This window comes from Eschrichtius robustus, chromosome 12, assembly GCF_028021215.1.
Source record: "Eschrichtius robustus isolate mEscRob2 chromosome 12, mEscRob2.pri, whole genome shotgun sequence".
Classification (NCBI taxonomy): domain Eukaryota; kingdom Metazoa; phylum Chordata; class Mammalia; order Artiodactyla; family Eschrichtiidae; genus Eschrichtius; species Eschrichtius robustus.
Genome location: NC_090835.1, coordinates 42526716 through 42545632, shown reverse-complemented (window position 1 = coordinate 42545632; position 18917 = coordinate 42526716). Strand labels below are relative to the sequence as shown.

General features: G+C 40.2%; 1 protein-coding gene across 1 annotated transcript in view; it reads left to right on the top strand.

Moving 5' to 3' along the window:
- The window catches only part of LARS2 (leucyl-tRNA synthetase 2, mitochondrial), a 156368-nt gene that overhangs the window by 80822 nt on the left and 56629 nt on the right, over positions 1-18917 (top strand). The window contains exons 8-9 of the mRNA XM_068558880.1: positions 16028-16135; positions 17330-17489. Coding sequence (XP_068414981.1) covers positions 16028-16135; positions 17330-17489 — 268 coding nt within the window. The remainder of the gene's footprint in view (positions 1-16027; positions 16136-17329; positions 17490-18917) is intronic.

Genomic DNA, 18917 nt, shown 5'->3' with positions numbered 1-18917 from the left:
CATACTGTTTTATCAGTTCTAACACACGATTGGTTTTAAATTTTATGCTCCACTGAGAATGAAAAATGCTCAATCAAAGACACCATTGATTGTAAGACATGTCTCAATTTCAGAATTTGTGGGGAAAATATGTATCTCTATCACTGGAAGATGGGCTATAAATAGGATGGAAGGATATAGAACAAATATTAATAGTGATCTCCCTGGGTGCTTAAGTTGATTTTGGGTAACTGTAATTTTTTTCCCCATCCTTTTCTGTCTTTTCCAAATTTTCCATAATGATTACTGTTGTTTTGATAATCATAAAACAAAACAGCCTGACAACAGGGTTATGTCAGCATTTATTTACACATCTTCTTTAGACCTGAGTGTCTTGGAAAGGGATGGTCTTATGTTCTTGCAAGTTTTAAGTTTATAAGCAGGCTTCCAGGTCGAAGGCATTTGAGCAGAATGTCCCCTGGGACTGCTGTCCCCATTTTGTTTTCCTTAATTAGACCAATAAAAGCTCTTAGTGTTGCTCCCAAAACTCCCCTTTCTCGGAACAAAAGCACCTTTTCAGGCAAGGGTAGCCTAGTGCCACAGATTGGACTGTGTACCGTGTTCTGTTTGCAGGATAATGATTTAATTTTTCCCTCCCCCTAAGGGGTACAGTTACAGCCTCTCTCTTGTACTGTGGAGACATGGGCAGTGAGGTGATGTGGGTGGCCTCTGGGAATCAGAAGCTGTCTCATCAGACAGGTGGCTCTGTCACTGAGAGAGTTTGTCCTCTGTCATCTGCACTCTTAGGTTTTGGTGGTGACATTTCAGAACCTATAGTCACCATCTCTTAGAAGTTAGTGGAATTTAAATCATTTTGCTGCTGAAAAAGTGGGTTACCTGAGACAGAGGGAAAAAACAAAAAGGCTGATGTGTGGCCTGAGTTGATACATGAGTAAGAAGAGATTAGTCAATCTGGCTGCCACTGTAGCTTCCTGGTTTCCTTCACCACATCCTTTCCCACAGAGCATGCACACTGGGCCATCCATGCTGGTCATACCCAGAAAGCACTTCCTTCTTTCCAGCTATTTGGAATCTATTTAATAGCACTTGGTTTGTTCCTCCTTTTCACATGGCTCTGAGATACACCCTTGATGTAAGCATGGGCTGCTTGGTGCCTCTTCTCCTTTTGCCTCTGCAGTCCCATGACCCATACATTGTTGGCAAGTCATACATCATTTGCAGGGTGCCTTGCTTAGAACTGACTATTTCCCTTCTGGGTTAATAGCAACTTCACTGGAATTGAGACCCTTGGATAGCGCAACTGTATTTGTAAATGAATGTTTTACATTGAGATGCCACAACAAATGGATTTTGCTAGAAATGCATATTATATTGCAGAAGAGAGGTTAAAGTAGAACCATCAAAAAGAGAGAGTTAAACAAGGTAAACATCATACCAGAGCTTTTTAATGTGTCTATAATCTTCATGCACAACTTCGTGCCAGAGCCAAAGCAGAAGAGGGAGACTAGGATGTGAGAGAGTTTATTCCTCTAGAATATTCCAGAGGAGACATCTAGATTTTTTAAACATCTTACTGCCTCCAGAATTGACTTTCCTTTATTACAACTCAAATATATACTGTGTCTTTGGAGTAATTGCACTGAAATGATTCCAGAAACAAAAAGAATAAAGAAATCTTGGCAACAATAATAAGTTTTAGAAAAAATACAGACAAATTATCGTTCAAAAATAATTGCTAATCAAATCATACTGATTCAGAAGAAGGCTAAGTGTTAAGCTTTTTAAAAAATGTCCATTTTAATTAAATCTCATTAAATCCTGTCTCAAATCTGTAACCAGCTCTCAAGGTTCCAGTTTCTCAACTTTCCCCTTAGTAGCTAATAAATCCACTTGTTTTAAAAGGTCTATATTTCTCAGTTTGCCTAAACTTTTTTTTTTTTTTTTTTTTATCAAGGTCTTTAAAATGTGTCATGTTTTTAAAACCACGTCTTCTAGAATTCTTATTTACGGTCCTGTTGCACCTTGTTCTTCATGCTTTAGCTCACATCCTGTCTTCTCTTGGGAAGTATGGATTTATTCCTGGCATTATTTCTGCTTCTTTGAAGAAACAGTCAGATTAGCCGTGTTATATCTAATCCTCTTTTTATCCCCAGCTTTGTAGTTTTGATCTTCCTCTTTCTTCTTCCTGATTCTATTTTGTATTACTAAAGCCTTTTCAGTTGGATGTTTGCTTCAGCCCATCTCCTGATGGTACATGCTCTTAAACACGGGCTCACACTGAGACTCATTCCTGTACAGTGTTGTTTCAACTTCTGAAAGCATCTTCATTCACACACTGTACCTATGGAGCAACAGTGGCCGTCTTTTCAGACTTATCCTAGTGAAATGATTACAATAAGTCCCCCCTAATCCTAACCATAGTACTTCTATATACGCTAAATAATAACCACAGGGAAACTTTACAATTTGACTCCAGCTGAGTATTAAATACAATAATTATTTGTAAAAATCGAATGAGGGGCCCATTCACGTTGTTCATTTCTAGGTTTTGCACATAGAAGAGGTTGTCTTTTTTTTTAATTTACAGAAAGATGCCTGAAAACTGAGCATGATGGCCCCAGAAAAATCAGATCTGGTGAATTCATTATTTGGGGTCTGCTGTTGACTTGGTCGAGTGAGCCATTTTTTCATTAATTAAGTGAAGGGAGTTGAATAATTAATGGTTTCCAAGTTGTGCCCAAGCCTTGGGAGTTGATGTAGAGGGGTTAGAGGAGAGAGCAGGGCATCTCCTAGAATAGTTGAGCTTTCAACTCTTAGATATTGGGTTCCCTCAGATTTTATTTGAAAAGGGATTTCATAGCACTTTAATAAAGAGTCTCAAAACCTGGTACTTCCCCAAGTTTTTGGATTCTATGAGCCAGTAAGATTTCTATAAATTGAGGTTGGCCAGAGTGGGGAAGGGAGGCACTGCCAACTGGCAAATGTAAGGACTTGAGATGAATACCATCTACTGTCACTGTAATTGCAAAACATCACAAAAAGGATATAATCTCAACAAAAATCCCAAACAAACAAATGAAAACAGTTCTTTGCATTGAACAACTGTAGCACTGTAAATGCTCACCAGGCTTTTCTTGTTCTGGTGGAGACTTGGTGGGGCCAGCCCTGGGCTGAGGGGAGCTTGTTGGAAGCTGTTGGGCAGGTGCTTTCTGGAGCCCTGTTCTTCAAAATTCAGTCGTGAATAATGAGTTTATTTTATAGTGGGGACTAAAAAGGGCTTGCTGGGTTATTCTCAAGAGGTTTGGTTTCATTTTTTCTTTTTCATTTCTTTTGATTTTTAAAAAATATTCATAGATTTGGTAAGGTTTTCAGCAGACGGACTTTTTTCCCTGCCACAATTAGCATATCAAAACATTCACATTTCATTCTATTTGAATCTTTTGTCCTCATCACGATCTGAATATTTTAAGCAAAGCACCTCCATAGGAAATATTCCAGCTTTGACAGTTCAATCTAGAAGAAAAACACAATGAGAGGGTTTGTAAACTGCGGCTCAGTAATGCAGGGGAAGGGAGGGGCGTAAAGTGTGTCAGAAATGGACCCCATCAGCTCCGAATTTTCTGTGGCAGGAAAGGATGGAGTGGGAGTTGGGGCTAACCTTCAGATCATGTAACGTGGGTTTTATCTGATGGAAAGACATCAGATCCCGTGATACCACACATAGGTTTGCTTTGAAGTTAAATGGAATCTCACTGATCCTTGGAGAGGAAAAGCCGAGGGTCATTCTGAGTTCATAATGCCCTAGTTACGTGCTTGTTGGCATTTAAGACCCCTTAAATTGCTGCATAAATTGAAAAGCTTTCTAAAATATATAATTGTATCAGAAGATTGAATAATAGTTTATTAACATTGTTTTATTTTTCTAACATTAATATATAATTAATATATTCAAGATTTTACACTTTTGCTACAATGATATCAGACAGTATAGTTTCAGCTAATATAGATATACATCAGGATGTTGAAACTTTTTAAATCCATTATTAGTTAGGAAGCTTGGTTGAAACAACCTAAAGTTACTCTGGTTAACTTAAGCCAAAAAGGAATTGGTCAGAAGAGGATCAGGTTCCTCACAGTTGGATGGGAAGGCAGGGGACCCAGGCCCAGGCAGGAATCAGGGAGAACAAGGACACAGCTGAAACCTTGTCCTAGGAATGGTCTGGTTAAGTCATTGCTGCCCTTGGTACCAGCATCTCCAGCCTCTCAGTTCTGGTGTGGCATTTAAACCAGTTGACCCTGTGCCTCTAGGTCCCCTCAGTGTTCCAATTGTACTGAGCCTATGATTGGTTACACTATTTGTTTAGCTTCCACAGAGGAGGAGATTGGGATGGGAAAAGCACCCCCTTTCTAGCTTCCATAGTTGGTGGTGGGGCCCTGCCACTCACCCCATCTTGCAATTCCCCTCCCTGCCCCCACCCCCAAGAAAGAAGAGACTTCAGGTGCTGGGCAGCTTAAACAATAGAAGTTCACTGCGCAGTTGGGGAGAAAGGTTCTGAGGAAGATGCATTGTAGTTAAATGAGGCCTGAGGAATGAGTTTTTAGCTTCACTCCAATTAGCTAAGTGATGTTGGGCAGCTTGCTAAACCTCTGGGAGCCTTTGTGTCCTTATCTGAAGAAAGGGAATTTTGATCACAACCCCAGTCCTATGACTCTATAACCAGAGTCTTCTTTCCAGGAAAAAAATAAAAATATAAATAGGATAATAGAAGCAGGCAGATCTCTAATAAGTGTCTCTTTTAACTTAGAGAATGATAAGCCAAAACTATCTGAAATATGGATGTGGGAAAGCTGGATTTAAGGACCTCTGCTGGAGAGTAGTCATTGCATAGTAGAGTATAGGAATGCGTATGAACTTAGGAGTCAGCTACACCTTGCTGCCAGTGCTTTTTCACTGTTCCACCCCATACTTCTGGAGTGACTTAGAGGAAATTTCTGAGACTTGTTTTCTCATCTGTGAGGTGGAGATAATACTTCTTGACTTGTCCTGTTGTGAAGATTAAATGAGGCAACATACATAAAAGTGCCTGCTACATAGGAAGTGTTCTACAAAGGTTACTACTTCCTTCCCTAGATGCCTGGTGATCTGGTTCTGTTGTACTGCTTGCTCTCTGAGACTCTCCCTTGAGTGGAGGGAATTAAATGGGAATTTAATGAGCATTTGCCCAGTTCAAGACACAGTCCTAGGCTCTAGGTCAGGCCCTTTGTGGGGTTTTAAAGAAAAACAAGAGAGTTTGCACTTGAATCATAGAGATCACAGGCCAACATTTCTCTATGCCATACTCTGGGAACAATGTGGGATAAGAGTTGTGACCTATGTAATACCAAACTTAGTAGTAAGTTTTTGTTTTGTTTTTACATTTTTATTATAAAATGCAGATAACCATATAAAACAAATGTATAGCTTTTGAATTATTTTAAAGCAGCCGCCCTTGTAGGTCAAGATAGTGGATCTTGCCAGAGCACTCCAGAAGCCCTCTACATGCCTCATCTCAACATTAGTGCCTCCCTAGCCCCAAAGTAGCTACTATCCTAACTTTTAGATAGTCACGTCCTCACATTTCTCTATAGTTTTATCACCTAAATGTGCCTCCCTAGAGAGTATAGTTTATTCCTACCTTCACTTTTTAAATTTGATGTCTTTCAAGTACTTTAATCTACAGGTTTCCCTCTTTATCCCTTTCTTTTTCTTACAATTTATCAGTTGAAGGACCTGGGCTGTTTGGCCCATAGTTTCCTGGGTTTTGCCGATTGAACACTCATGGGGCAGTTCAACATGTCCCTGTGTTCTCTGGATTTCCTGGCACCTTTTATTACACGAAACACAATGTCTTCTACAAGGGAGCTCAGTGGCCATATTATAATTGAAGTGGATGGGAACATGGAAACTTTGGTACATGATTCCATTCATAATTGAGATACCACATGCCATCTTCTAATGTCCATAGCAGCTGGTTCCTTTTGAAAGAATTTCTAAGAAAGCCTTATTTTAGATGAAGTTTACATTGCAGTTCTTACCAACTGACTCATTTTTATCTCTCATGCATCTTTAGGATAGTATATCAAAGATCGAATCCCAGAAATCCCATTAACCTCTGGGTTATGCTAAAATTAGTTGTTCGACTTTTCAAGTCTGTGCTGTCAGTAACAGAAACTCCATGTTTCTAATATTTGTTTTGTAGCATTCTTAAAATGTTACATGTATGTGTAGCTCTGCAAGCTCATGTTCCATTTATGTCAGCCAAGAAGGGAAAATATGGAGAAACTATGGTTTACCTGAAAGATTTTGGGAATAGGCTCTTTCAGTCAAGTAAATATTCTCCTTAGCTGAGTGTGTTTATAGGTACCTTTACATATATGGTTAGTTTCCAAGGAATTTGTATCCAACTAAATATATATAAACTACATATGGAATATAATTCAACTTTTCTTCAATGAATCATGATCTTACGCTGCCTTACGGCCACCTCTATGAGTGATTTTTTTTTAATATTTATTTATTTGGCTGCACTGGGTCTTGGTTGCGGCACCAGGGATCTTCATTGCGGCGTGTGGGATCTTTTAGTTGTAGCATGCGGGATCTAGTTCCCTGACCAGGGGTCGAACCCAGGCCCCCTGCATTGGGGGCACAGAGTCTTAACCGCTAAAGCACCAAGGAAGTCCTTATGAGTGATTTTTAAATACCCCAAAAGCCACATTTAAAAATAAACCTGTATTAAATAAATAAATAAATCTGTATCAATTTTTTTTTTTTTTGGACTTTTGTAACTTTCTCTTAAAGCAGAAAGATTGCAGACTCAAAATCATGGAATTGAGGCCTCTTGAGATCCCTGAGGGAGGGAAAGAGAGGGACACCAATGAAACTGAAAGGCCACCAAGGGGCCCACTGAAGAGCCAGGTTCCTGTTGGCTGTGCCGCAGGAGGACAAGGCCACCTGTCCATGGTCAGCAGTGTGTCCCCTGGGACAGGTCTATTGAAACCAGAGCCTTGGCTGATCCAGGTTATTAGAGGTAGGCTTCCTCATCATTATCAGGGAAAAGAGGAGGGGAAAGGGTTGGTTTCTACATTACCTTGGCAGGAGGCCCATTTCTCATTTTTTTTTTCACTTATTCAAAATACCTATTATATATCAGAAACTATAGGTGCTGAGTTTATACTGGTGAACAGAACTCTCAGGCAGCTTATAATGCAGAGAAGGAGCCAGACCATCAACAAGCAATCAAACAGACTAGAGAAGAAATGGACCATTAGGGATGTGGGAAGAGCAAGGAGAATGATAGGGGCACCACTTTAGATGGGGAGACTCAGCAGCCACCGTATAGAGGGTGAGGAAATGGTGTTTCAGGGTAAGAACATAGCCTGTGCCAAGGCCATGAGGCAGGCTTGGTATTTTTGAGAAACTGAAAGAAGGCCACTTCTTTTTTTTTAACTTTACAATAAATTTTATTGACTTTTTTTTTTCTTCATACAAAAGGAACTACTTATACACTGTGTGATTGTTGCTTTAATTTTTTTTGAATTTTATTTTATTTATTTTCTTATACAGCAGGTTCCTATTAGTTATCCATTTTATACATATTAGTGTATACATGTCAATCCCAATCTCTCAATTCATCACACCACCACCCCCACCCACCGCTGCTTTCCCCCCTTCGTGTCCATACGTTTGTTCTCTACATTTGTGTCTCAATTTCTGCCCTGCAAACCGGTTCATCTGTACCATTTTTCTAGGTTCCACATATATGCGTTAATATGCAATCTTTGTATTTCTCTTTCTGACTTACTTCACTCTGTATGGCAGTCTCTAGATTCATCCACGTCTCTACAAATGACCCAATTTCGTTCCTTTTTATGGCTGAGTAATATTCCATTGTATATATGTACCACATCTTCTTTATCAATTCATCTGTCGATGGGCATTTTGGTTGCTTCCATTACCTGGCTATTGTAAATAGTGCTACAGTGAACACTGGGGTGCATGTGTCTTTTTGAATTATGGTCTTCTCTGGGTATATGCCCAGGAGTGGGATTGCTGGGTCATATGGTAATTCTATTTTTAGTTTTTTAAGGAACCTCCATACTGTTGTCCATAGTGGCTGTATCAATTGACATTCCCACCAACAGTGCAAGAGGGTACCCTTTTCTCCACACCCTCTCCAGCATTTGTTGTTTGTAGATTTTCTGATGATGGCCATTCTAACTGGTGTGAGGTGATACCTCATTGTAGTTTTGATTTGCATTTCTCTAATAATCAGTGATGTTGAGCAGCTTTTCATGTGCTTCTTGGCCATCTGTATGTGCTCTTTGCAGAAATGTCTATTTAGGTCTTCTGCCCATTTTTGGATTAGGTTGCTTGTTTTTTTAATATGGAGCTGCATGAGCTGTTTATATATTTTGGAGATTAATCCTTTGTCCGTTGATCTGTTTGCAAATATTTTCTCCCATTCTGAGGGTGGTCTTTTCGTCTTGTTTATGGTTTCCTTTGCTGTGCAAAAGCTTTGAAGTTTCATTAGGTCCCATTTGTTTATTTTTGTTTTTATTTCCATTACTCTAGGAGGTGGGTCAAAAAGGATCTTGCTGTGATTTATGTCATGGATTGTTCTTCCTATGTTTTTCTCTAAGAGTTTTATAGTGTCCGGTCTTACATTTAGGTCTTTAATCCATTTTGAGTTTATTTTTGTGTATGGTGTTAGGGAGTGTTCTAATTTCATTCTTTTACATGTAGCTGTCCAGTTTTCCCAGCACCACTTATTGAAGAGGCTGTCTTTTCTCCATTGTATATCTTTGCCTCCTTTGTCTTAGATTAGTTGACCATAAGTGTGTGGGTTTATCTCTGGGCTTTCTCTCCTGTTCCACTGATCTATATTTCTGTTTTTGTGCCAGTACCATATTGTCTTGATTACTGTAGCTTTGTAGTATAGTCTGAAGTCAGGGAGTCTGATTCCTCCAGCTCCGTTTTTTTCCCTCAAGACTGCTTTGGCTATTCAGGGTCTTTTGTGTCTCCATACGAATTTTAAGATTTTTTGTTCTAGTTCTGTAAAAAATGCCATTGGTAATTTGATAGGGATTGCATTGAATCTGTAGATTGCTTTGGGTAGAATAGTCATTTTCACAATATTGATTCTTCCAATCCGAGAACATGGTATATCTCTCCATCTGTTGGTATCATCTTTAATTTCTTTCATCAGTGTCTTATAGTTTTCTGCATACAGGTCTTTTGTCTCCCTAGGTAGGTTTATTCCTAGGTATTTTATTCTTTTTGTTGCAATGGTAAGTGGGAGTGTTTCCATAATTTCTCTTTCAAATTTTTCATCTTTAGTGTATAGGAATGCAAGAGATTTCTGTGCATTAATTTTGTATCCTGCAACTTTACCAAATTCACTGATTAGCTCTAGTAGTTTTCTGGTGGCATCTTTAGGATTCTGTATGTATAGTATCATGTCATCTGCAAACAGTGACAGTTTTACTTCTTCTTTTCCAATTTGTATTCCATTTCTTCTCTGATTGCCATGGCTAGGACTTCCAAAACGATGCTGAATAATAGTGGCGAGAGTGGACATCCTTGTCTTGTTCCCGATCTTAGAGGAAATGCTTTCAGTTTTTGACCATTGAGAATGATGTTTGCTGTGGGTTTGTTGTATGTGGCCTTTATTATGTTGAGGTAGGTTCCCTCTGTGCCCACTTTCTGGAGAGATTTTATCCTAAATGGGTGTTGAAATCTGTCAAAAGCTTTTTCTGCGTCTGTTGAGATGATCATATGGTTTTTATTCTTCAGTTTGTTAATATGGTGTATCACATTGATTGATTTGCATATACTGAAGAATCCTTGCATCCCTGGGGTAAATCCCACTTGATCATGGTGTATGATCCTTTTAATATGTTGTTGGATTCTGTTTGCTAGTATTTTCTTGAGAATTTTTGCATCTATATTCATCAGTGATACTGGTCTGTAATTTTCTTTTTTTGTAGTATCTTTGTCTGGTTTTGGTATCAGGGTGATGGTGGCCTCATAGAATGAGTATGGGAGTGTTCCTTCCTCTGCAGTTTTTTGGAAGAGTTTGAGAAGGATGGGTGTTAGCTCTTCTCTAAATGTTTGATAGAATTCACCTGTGAAGCCATCTGGTCCTGGACTTTTGTTTGTTGGAAGACTTTTCATCACAGTTTCAATTTCATTACTTGTGATTGGTCTGTTCATATTTTCTGTCTCTTCCTAGTTCAGTCTTGGAAGATTATACCTTTCTAAGAATTTGTCCATTTCTTCCAGGTTGTCCATTTTATTGGCATAAAGTTGCTTATAGTAGTCTCTTAGGATGCTTTGTATTTCTGCAGTGTCTGTTGTAACTTCTCCTTTTTCATTTCTAATTTTATTGATTTGAGTCCTCTCCCTCTTTTTCTTGATGAGTCTGGCTAATGGTTTATCTATTTTGTTTATCTTCTCAAAGAACCAGCTTTTAGTTTTATTGATCTTTGCTATTGTTTTCTTTGTTTCTATTTCATTTATTTCTGCTCTGATCTTTATGATTTCTTTCCTTCTGTTAACTTTGGGTTTTGTTTGTTCTTCTTTCTCTAGTTCCTTTAGGTGTAAGGTTAGATTGTTTATTTGAGATTTTTCTTGTTTCTTGAGGTAGGCTTGTATATAGCTATAAACTTCCCTCTTAGAACTGCTTTTGCTGCATCCCATAGGTTTTGGATCATCGTGTTTTCGTTGTCATTTGTCTCTAGGTGTTTTTTGATTTCCTCTGATTTCTTCAGTGATCTCTTGGTTATTTAGTAACGTACTGTTGAGCCTCCATGTGTTTATGTTTTTTACATTTTATTCCCTGTAATTCATTTCTAATCTCATAGCGTTGTGGTCAGAAATGATGCTTGATATGATTTCAATTTTCTTAAATTTACTGAGGCTTGATTTGTGACCCAAGATGTGATCTATCCTGGAGAATGTTCCGTGCACACTTGAGAAGAAAGTGTAATCTGCTGTTTTTGGATGGAATGTCCTATAAATATCAATTAAATCTATCTGGTCTATTGTGTCATTAAAGCTTGTGTTTCCTTATTAATTTTATGTTTGGGTGATCTGTCCATTGGTGTAAGTGAGGTATTAAAGTCCCCCACTATTATTGTGTTACTGTCGATTTCCTCTTTTATAGCTGTTAGCAGTTGCCTTATGTATTGAGGTGCTCCTATGTTGGATGCATATATGTTTATAATTGTTATATCTTCTTCTTGGATTGATCCCTTGATCATTATGTAGTGTCCTTCCTTGTGTCTTGTAACATTCTTTATTTTATCTGATATGAGTATTGCTACTCCAGCTTTCTTTTGATTTCCATTTGCATGGAATATCTTTTTCCATCCCCTCAGTTTCAGTCTGAATGTGTTCCTTGGTCTGAAGTGGGTCTCTTGTAGACAGCAGATATATGGGTCTTGTTTTTGTATCCATTCAGCAAGCCTGTGTCTTTTGGTTGGAGCATTTAATCCATTCATGTTTAAGGCAATTATCGATATGTATGTTCCTATGACCATTTTCTTAACTGTTTTGGGTTTGTTTTTATAGGTCCTTTTCTTTTCTTGTGTTTCCCACTTAGAGAAGTTCCTTTAGCATTTGTTGTAGAGCTGGTTTGGTGATGCTGAATTCTCTTAGCTTTTGCTTGTCTGTATTCTCCATCAAATCTGAATGAGATCCTTGCTGGGTAGAGTAATCTTGGTTGTAGGTTCTTCCCTTTCATCACGTTAAGTATATCATGCCACTCCCTTTTGGCTTGTAGAGTTTCTGCTGAGAAAGCAGATGTTTACCTTATGGGAGTTCCCTTGTATGTTATTTGTCTCTTTTCCCTTGCTGCTTTCAATAATTTTTCTTTGTCTTTAATTTTTGCCAGTTTGATTACTATGTGTCTCGGCGTGTTTCTCCTTGGGTTTATCCTGTATGGGACTCTCTGCCCTTCCTGGACTTGGGTGGCTATTTCCTTTTCCATGTTAGGGAAGTTTTCGACTATAATCTCTTCAAATATTTTCTCTGGTCCTTTCTCTCTCTCCTCTCCTTTTGGGACCCCTATAATGCGAATGTTGTTATGCTTAATGTTGTCCCAGAGGTCTCTTAGGCTGTCTTCATTTCTTTTCATTCTTTTTTCTTTAGTCTGTTCCGCAGCAGTGAATTCCACCATTCTGTCTTCCAGGTCACTTATCCGTTCTTCTGCCTCAGTTATTCTGCTATTGATTCCTTCTAGTGTAGTTTTCATTTCAGTTATTGTGTTGTTCATTTCTGCTCGTTTGTTCTTTAATTCTTCTAGGTCTTTGTTAAACATTTCTTGAATCTTCTCAATCTTTGCCTCCATTCTTTTTCCGAGGTCCTGGATCATCTTCACTATCATTATTCTGAATTCTTTTTCTGGAAGGTTTCCTATCTCCACTTCATTTAGTTGTTTTTCTGGGGTTTTTATCTTGTTCCTTCATCTGGTACATAGACCTCTGCCTTTTCATCTTGTCTATCTTTCTGTGAATGCGGTTTTTGTTCCACAGGCTGCAGGACTGTAGTTCTTCTTTCTTCTGCTGTCTACCCTCTGGTGGATGAGGCTATCTGAGAGGCTTGTGCAAGTTTCCTGATGGGAGGGACTGGTGGTGGGTAGAGCTGGCTGTTGCTTTGGTGGGCTGAGCTCAGTAAAACTTTAATTCACTTGTCTGCTGATGGGTGGGGCTGGGTTCCCTCCCTGTTGGTTGTTTGGCCTGAGGCGACCCAACACTGGAGCCTACCCGGTCTCTTTGGTGGGGCTAATGGCGGATTCTGGGAGGGCTCATGCCAAGGAGTACTTCCCAGAACTTCTGCTGCCAGTGTCCTTGTCTCAGTGAGACACAGCCACCCCCCCCCCAACCTCTGCAGGAGACCCTCCAACACTAGCAGGTAGGTCTGGTTCAGTCTCCTATGGGGTCACTGCTCCTTCCTCTTGGTCCCAGTGAGCACACTACTTTGTGTGTGCCCTCCAAGAGTGGAGTCTCTGTTTCCCCCCGTCCTGTCGAAGTCCTGCAATCGAATCCCACTAGCCTTCAAGGTATGATTCTCTAGGAATTCTCCTCCCGTTGCCGGACCCACAGATTGGGAAGCCTGACGTGGGGCTCAGAACCTTCATTCCAGTGTGTGGACTTCTGTGGTATAAGTGTTCTCCATTTGTGAGTCACCCACCCAGCAGGTACAGAATTTGATTTTATTGTGATTGTGCCCCTCCTACCATCTCTTTGTGGCTTCTCCTTTGTCTTTGGATGTGGGGTATTTTTTTTGGTGAGTTCCAGTGTCTTCCTATCGATGATTGTTCAACAGTTAGTTGTTGTTCTGGTGTTCTTGCAAGAGAGAGTGAGAGCACCTCCTTCTACTCCGCCATCTTGAACCAATCTCTTTGCTCTGACTTTTTTTTTTTTGATGTATAGTTGATTTACAATATTATGTTAGTTTCAGGTGTATAAGGTAGTGATTGAAAATTTTTATAGATTATACTCCACTCATAGTTATTATAAGATATTGGCTATATTCCTTGGGCAGTGCAATATATCCTTGTAGCTTATTTATTTTATACATAATAGTTTGTACCAAAAGAAAGCCACTTTAATTGAAGTAATGAACAGTCAGGAACCTGAAGCAGGACTTTTACCACCTTCTCAAAAGTCAGTTTTCACTCAGGCAAATACTGAAACATAATGGTCCTTTTGGGCAACTTTACTTGACCCATAAAGCATTTTGTATATCCTATGGAAAGCCATCTCACAAGCACAGATGTTGGAATATATGTATGGCATTGACACATGTTGATCTGCTTATTTTACTTAAAACTAGCAACTCTGGTTTTCCTTGATCCTGCCCTGGGAGATTGGGCAATACGGTTTCATCAACATCATGAATTGGCTTAAGTATAGGTCATGCTGAATTATCAAGTTTCAAAACTTACCTAAAATATTTCTGAATCTTTGTCATCAGCTATTTGGTTTTTGTGGATCTCCTTTCCAAATGACCAGGTAGACTATAAAATACCCACGGTTTCTAATTGATGACATTTCCTCCTAAAAAACATTTTTATCTTTCATGATTAATGGTCCGGAAATGGGAGAACCCTAGAATCATTTTGTTGAAGATGACCTATAAACATGAGCTGGGTAGTTGGGTCTCTGCACAAGGATTATGCCAAGTGTCACACAGCTAGGTTCCTATTGGTAGCAAAAAGGAAAGGGACCTGCCTTTACTGAGCCTTAGTGTGACGTTGCGTTAAAAGGACAGCTTGAGCTCTTCACTGAGGCTTTCCAGTGCTCTCCTTTTCCTATTTTGCACACATGTCTGGTTTCTATTTTAATATTAGTGTAACTCCGTTCCCTCTTTCCTTTGCTTTTCTCTCAAGGTTGACAGCCCCATGGCAGGAAGGCTCACCCTGTTATTGATTGGTCATTGCACCCTACTGTGGGCTGGGCAGGCACTCTTTAGTTGCTTCTTTTCCCTTTCTTTGTTTTCTTTTTGGAGCTTTTCTTTCCTCACCCACCCACTTCCTATGACTTTCCTTCTCCTCTGTGGTCCACCCCCCAAATCTTTTATATCTCTCCCTAGTTTTCACTCTGTTACTTTTCTTCCCTACCCTCCCACTATTTTTCTTTTCCCTTGATTCATTTCCACAACCCGTGTCCCATCTTCTTTGATGCTAATAGCATTTGGCATTGCATTTTGATCAGTTACCCAACTAATAGCAGCAGGCTCCATGTGTGCATTATTTAAACTTCATTTTAGGGACTCTGGCACATCCTGCTTTGTGTATGCCCAAGTCTCCAATGCCTAGATGAGGTCCTTGTGTTTAGGGTTGGGGAATTAATACATTCCTAGGGATAAACAAATGAATGAACACATTGCTGGTCAACTTGATGGTGTCCATAATCCACAATTTCTGCCTCAGAAGAAATTTCTGGATCTTGAAGCTTGCAGCCTCTCCCGAATAAATGAGAATGGATGGATAGATAGATGACAAGTATAGAAAATGCTCTGTGTTGTTTATCACACGATAGAGTAAGTCTCTGCACTGTAGGCAAAAGAAATGCGGTTAGTAAGGTCTGGGTTTTAGTCCTGACTTGTCCTTTCCTGCAGGCTTGCATGAGAAAGCTATACCCTTTCACAGTGTGGGCTCATTAATCTGAAAGTGAGCTACCTTACCCAGAGGGTGTGAGAAGAGATGTGTGTAAAAGCACTTTATGAATTACAAAACACTACACAAATAAAGCATCGTTATGTTGCCTGTATTAGTCATAATGCAATTAGGAATTTAAAATTGGACTCTTATTATAAATATATGATTTACTTTTAAACTTATTTGTTGAAAGAATGTACCTCATCTTCAAATAAAGGGATGGCATGAGCTTCAGACCATAGAGAATAGTTTATTGAAAAGCCTCCCTTTTGTAAGATTTTAGGATTAAAATTAGATAACGATGAGAATAAATGTGTGCTTTTAATAGTAAATGTTACACAAATCAATGTGATGGCTTCCCTTATGCTAATTTTTATTTTTTAAATAAACTTATAATGTTCTATATGTGATACAGTTGAGTGGTAGAATAGCCATACCTGTGAATGACTTATCTTAGGGTTTAAAAATTCATAAACTTGAACTTCTTTTGTTTAGGTCCCAGACTGTGGAGGAGAATGCACTAACCACATCCATCAAAGATGTTAATCATGGTTTCTCCTTGTTAATTTTCTTCTCTCTCTGAAACCTTGGCCCACTGAAAATAGAGAAATGAGTGAAACCCATCTCACTAAATTGAGTCATGATGAGTGCATCTGTGTGACCTTTGCTGGGCCCCTCTGATTGACAAGTGAAGGAGAAAAGGGCTAAATCCTGAACCTCCTTCAGTGTCCCCAGTTCTCCCACCTTAGCGAGCCCCAGATCACTTGCTTTGTCTTAAGTAAGCTGTGTGCTTCTACCTCTCCATTCTCCTTTCATTCCTACAGCCCATGCAGGACGCGCTGGCAGACCTTCCAGAATGGTACGGAATAAAAGGCATGCAGGCCCACTGGATCGGGGACTGTGTGGGCTGCCATTTGGACTTCACGTTAAAGGTGATCGAGCAAGAGCATCTCCAGCAATTAATGCTCAGAAACCCCCTTCTGCATTTTTAGAACTCTTTGAAGAGACCAGCAACTTGAGACTCTGCAGCAGTGCTATCCAGTAGAAAGATACTGAGAGTCACATATGTAATTTCAAATTTCTAGTAGCCACATTTTTTAAAGTGCAAAGAAACAGGTGAAATTAATTTTAATAACATATTTTATTTAACTCATTACATCCAAAATTTTCATTTCAAGATGTGATCACATAGAAGACCTTTGCTTCTCCACCAGGGTGAGGGATGCGGGTCTCTGAGCCACCTGGCTACTGTATGTGGAATGTCTTCTGTATTCTCTCCCTTGCCCAATATTTTATCATGAAAGTGTTTCCATCTCCATTCCTGGACCCACCTGAAAATGAGACATCTCCGGAGGGAACACTCTCAGTCCTGCAGGTACAGGGCCATGTGGCTGTGCCTCTGAGGCCCCACGACTGGCTCCATAGGTGACACCTAATTGGCACTCAGTCCATAGTGTGGACTTTTAGTTCTGGGCCCCAAGCGCTTCGCACATCACTGGCACTTTGTGAGCACATTTGAATGTGTGAAGGAAGGAGGATCTGGCCTCTCTGTGTCCTCTGTGTCTGTCACATAGTTGGCATTCAGTTGGTGCCTAATGTTTGACTCTTCCTTGAAAGGCATTTAACCAGCCCTAGGAGCACTCATTCTTGAGCTCAGCTCAGGCTGTCCTTTCTTTCCTATTCAAAATGGAATTAGCCTCAGTGTCTTTTTCTGGTTAGAAATGTTGATGCCTTTATTTGTAACTTAAATCCTGGAGGAAAGTATAGCTCCTTTCTCAGGACAAATAACACTGACAGTTATTATCGATTTGTGAACAAAGGAGCCAAGAACCGGGGAAGGCATCCTTCTGAGCATGCTTTGACCCCCTTTGATTTGGGGCCCCCAAGTACGCCTGGTTGTGGGCACTGGAGAGGCCTCCTGAAAGATGAGCTGCGACCCTCTTCTCTCTTGCCCTTTCTGCCCCTGCCAGGGACCACCTCAGGTCCCCACATCCCTGTGGCTATGGTCAGAAGCTGTCACCACTGTCTGGGATTGGGGAGGGGTGGGGGGAAGGGATATGGCTGGGGAGCACAGCAGCCCAGAGGGAGGACTGAGAAATGAAATGACTCTGCTTCCCCCCTGCCAGGTTGATGGGCAAGTCACAGGAGAAAAGCTGAGCGCCTACACGGTCACCCCCGAGGCCGTTTACGGCACCTCCCACGTGGCCATCTCTCCCAGCCACAGACTCTTACATGGGCACAGCTCTCTGAAGGAAGCCTTTCGGAAGGCTCTCATCCCTGGCAAAGGTGAGTTGGCAAGTTAAGGTTAAGATGGGGGCATTATGCCTTATGTTTCACAGAGTTCACGGTCCTTTCACATATGTCATCTTGTGTGATCTGTTATTCTCCTTGGCCTAACTTTTCATGTTTTGATTTTAAAACATGAGGATCAAAAAGAACTTTGAAAATGTTAAGTTACTTAGAGTTACTAGTTTGTCCACTTCTTAAGTTTTTGTTTGAAAGCTCAACTCTTTCCCTTTAAATATAATCTAGATTTAAAGCTCTTTTCTGATAGGAATAGAATCTGGTACTTAATTTATAATTTTATCATCAAATAAAACTATACTGACAGGGACAGGAAGGAAGCCAATGACAATTAGAGGAAACATTTTCAGTAACTTAGTTTTAGTATCTTTAAGAATTCACACAGTGATCTGAGCAGACAAGCAGAGTCCTGCTCAATACAGGTCTTAAATGAGTGGATCAAGCTGACCTAGAATTGGCATAGCAGGTGTTGGTCAGTGAGGACTGGGAAGTGCCTACGCATTAGTCAGTATTCCAGGGTTGCAAGCAACAGAATCCATCTCTGGCTAACCCAGGGGAGAAGGGGAACATACTGGAAAGCTGTGGGGAAGAACCAATCTGGAAGAGGACTTGGACCAGACAGCCATGGGGGTTTGGGCAGCAGGAACTAACAGTGTCTTGAGTACCACTGACTGAGTGAGTCTGCTCTCACCTCGCCCTCAGTGCTTGGGGCACTTGGTTTGAGATTCCTGTTGCAGAGAAAGGTGTTCGCTTGGTATAACTGGGGACCCTGGCCTTTTTGTTGGCCAAGGGAAGGCCAGGCACCTTCCTTGATAGACCAACAAGACTGTCATCAGTGAGGAAGGGGTAGCTTTCTAAAACTCAGAGGCTCTTACCAGGGGAAGGGGATATGGATCCTGGGCAGGCGAAAGGAACTCCCCTGTCATTTAGAAGTAGGTCTCCAGAGAAATGTAAAATTTCTGTAAAACTCTCAGCCTACTTCACGTTTCATAGACTATAAACTTCAACCCAAAGCACACAGTCTGAATTATTGGAGGTCTATTTAAATTATTTGATTAATAAAATTTTTTGAATGGTGGCATACAGTTTTTTTTAAAATTGCTATTCTTAAAATAGTCAGAATGAAAGATTTCCTGATCACGTTGGAAAGATAAACAGTGTCATCCCAGCTTATCTCTGCTTAAGACTTCTAATTGTTTACTTACAACGTTAATATTCAGATCAGTTAATACTTACTGAGCACTCGGGGATGCATAGATGGCCGTCCACAGTCCTGTCTTCGGGGGGCGGAGGCGGGGTCATAGCAGAGGAGACCCAGGTGCTTATGTAATTCACTGGCACAGGACAGATATCACCTGGTCTCATCTCTTTTGTTGTTGTATATTGAAATGGAGAAAAGACTCTTTTAAG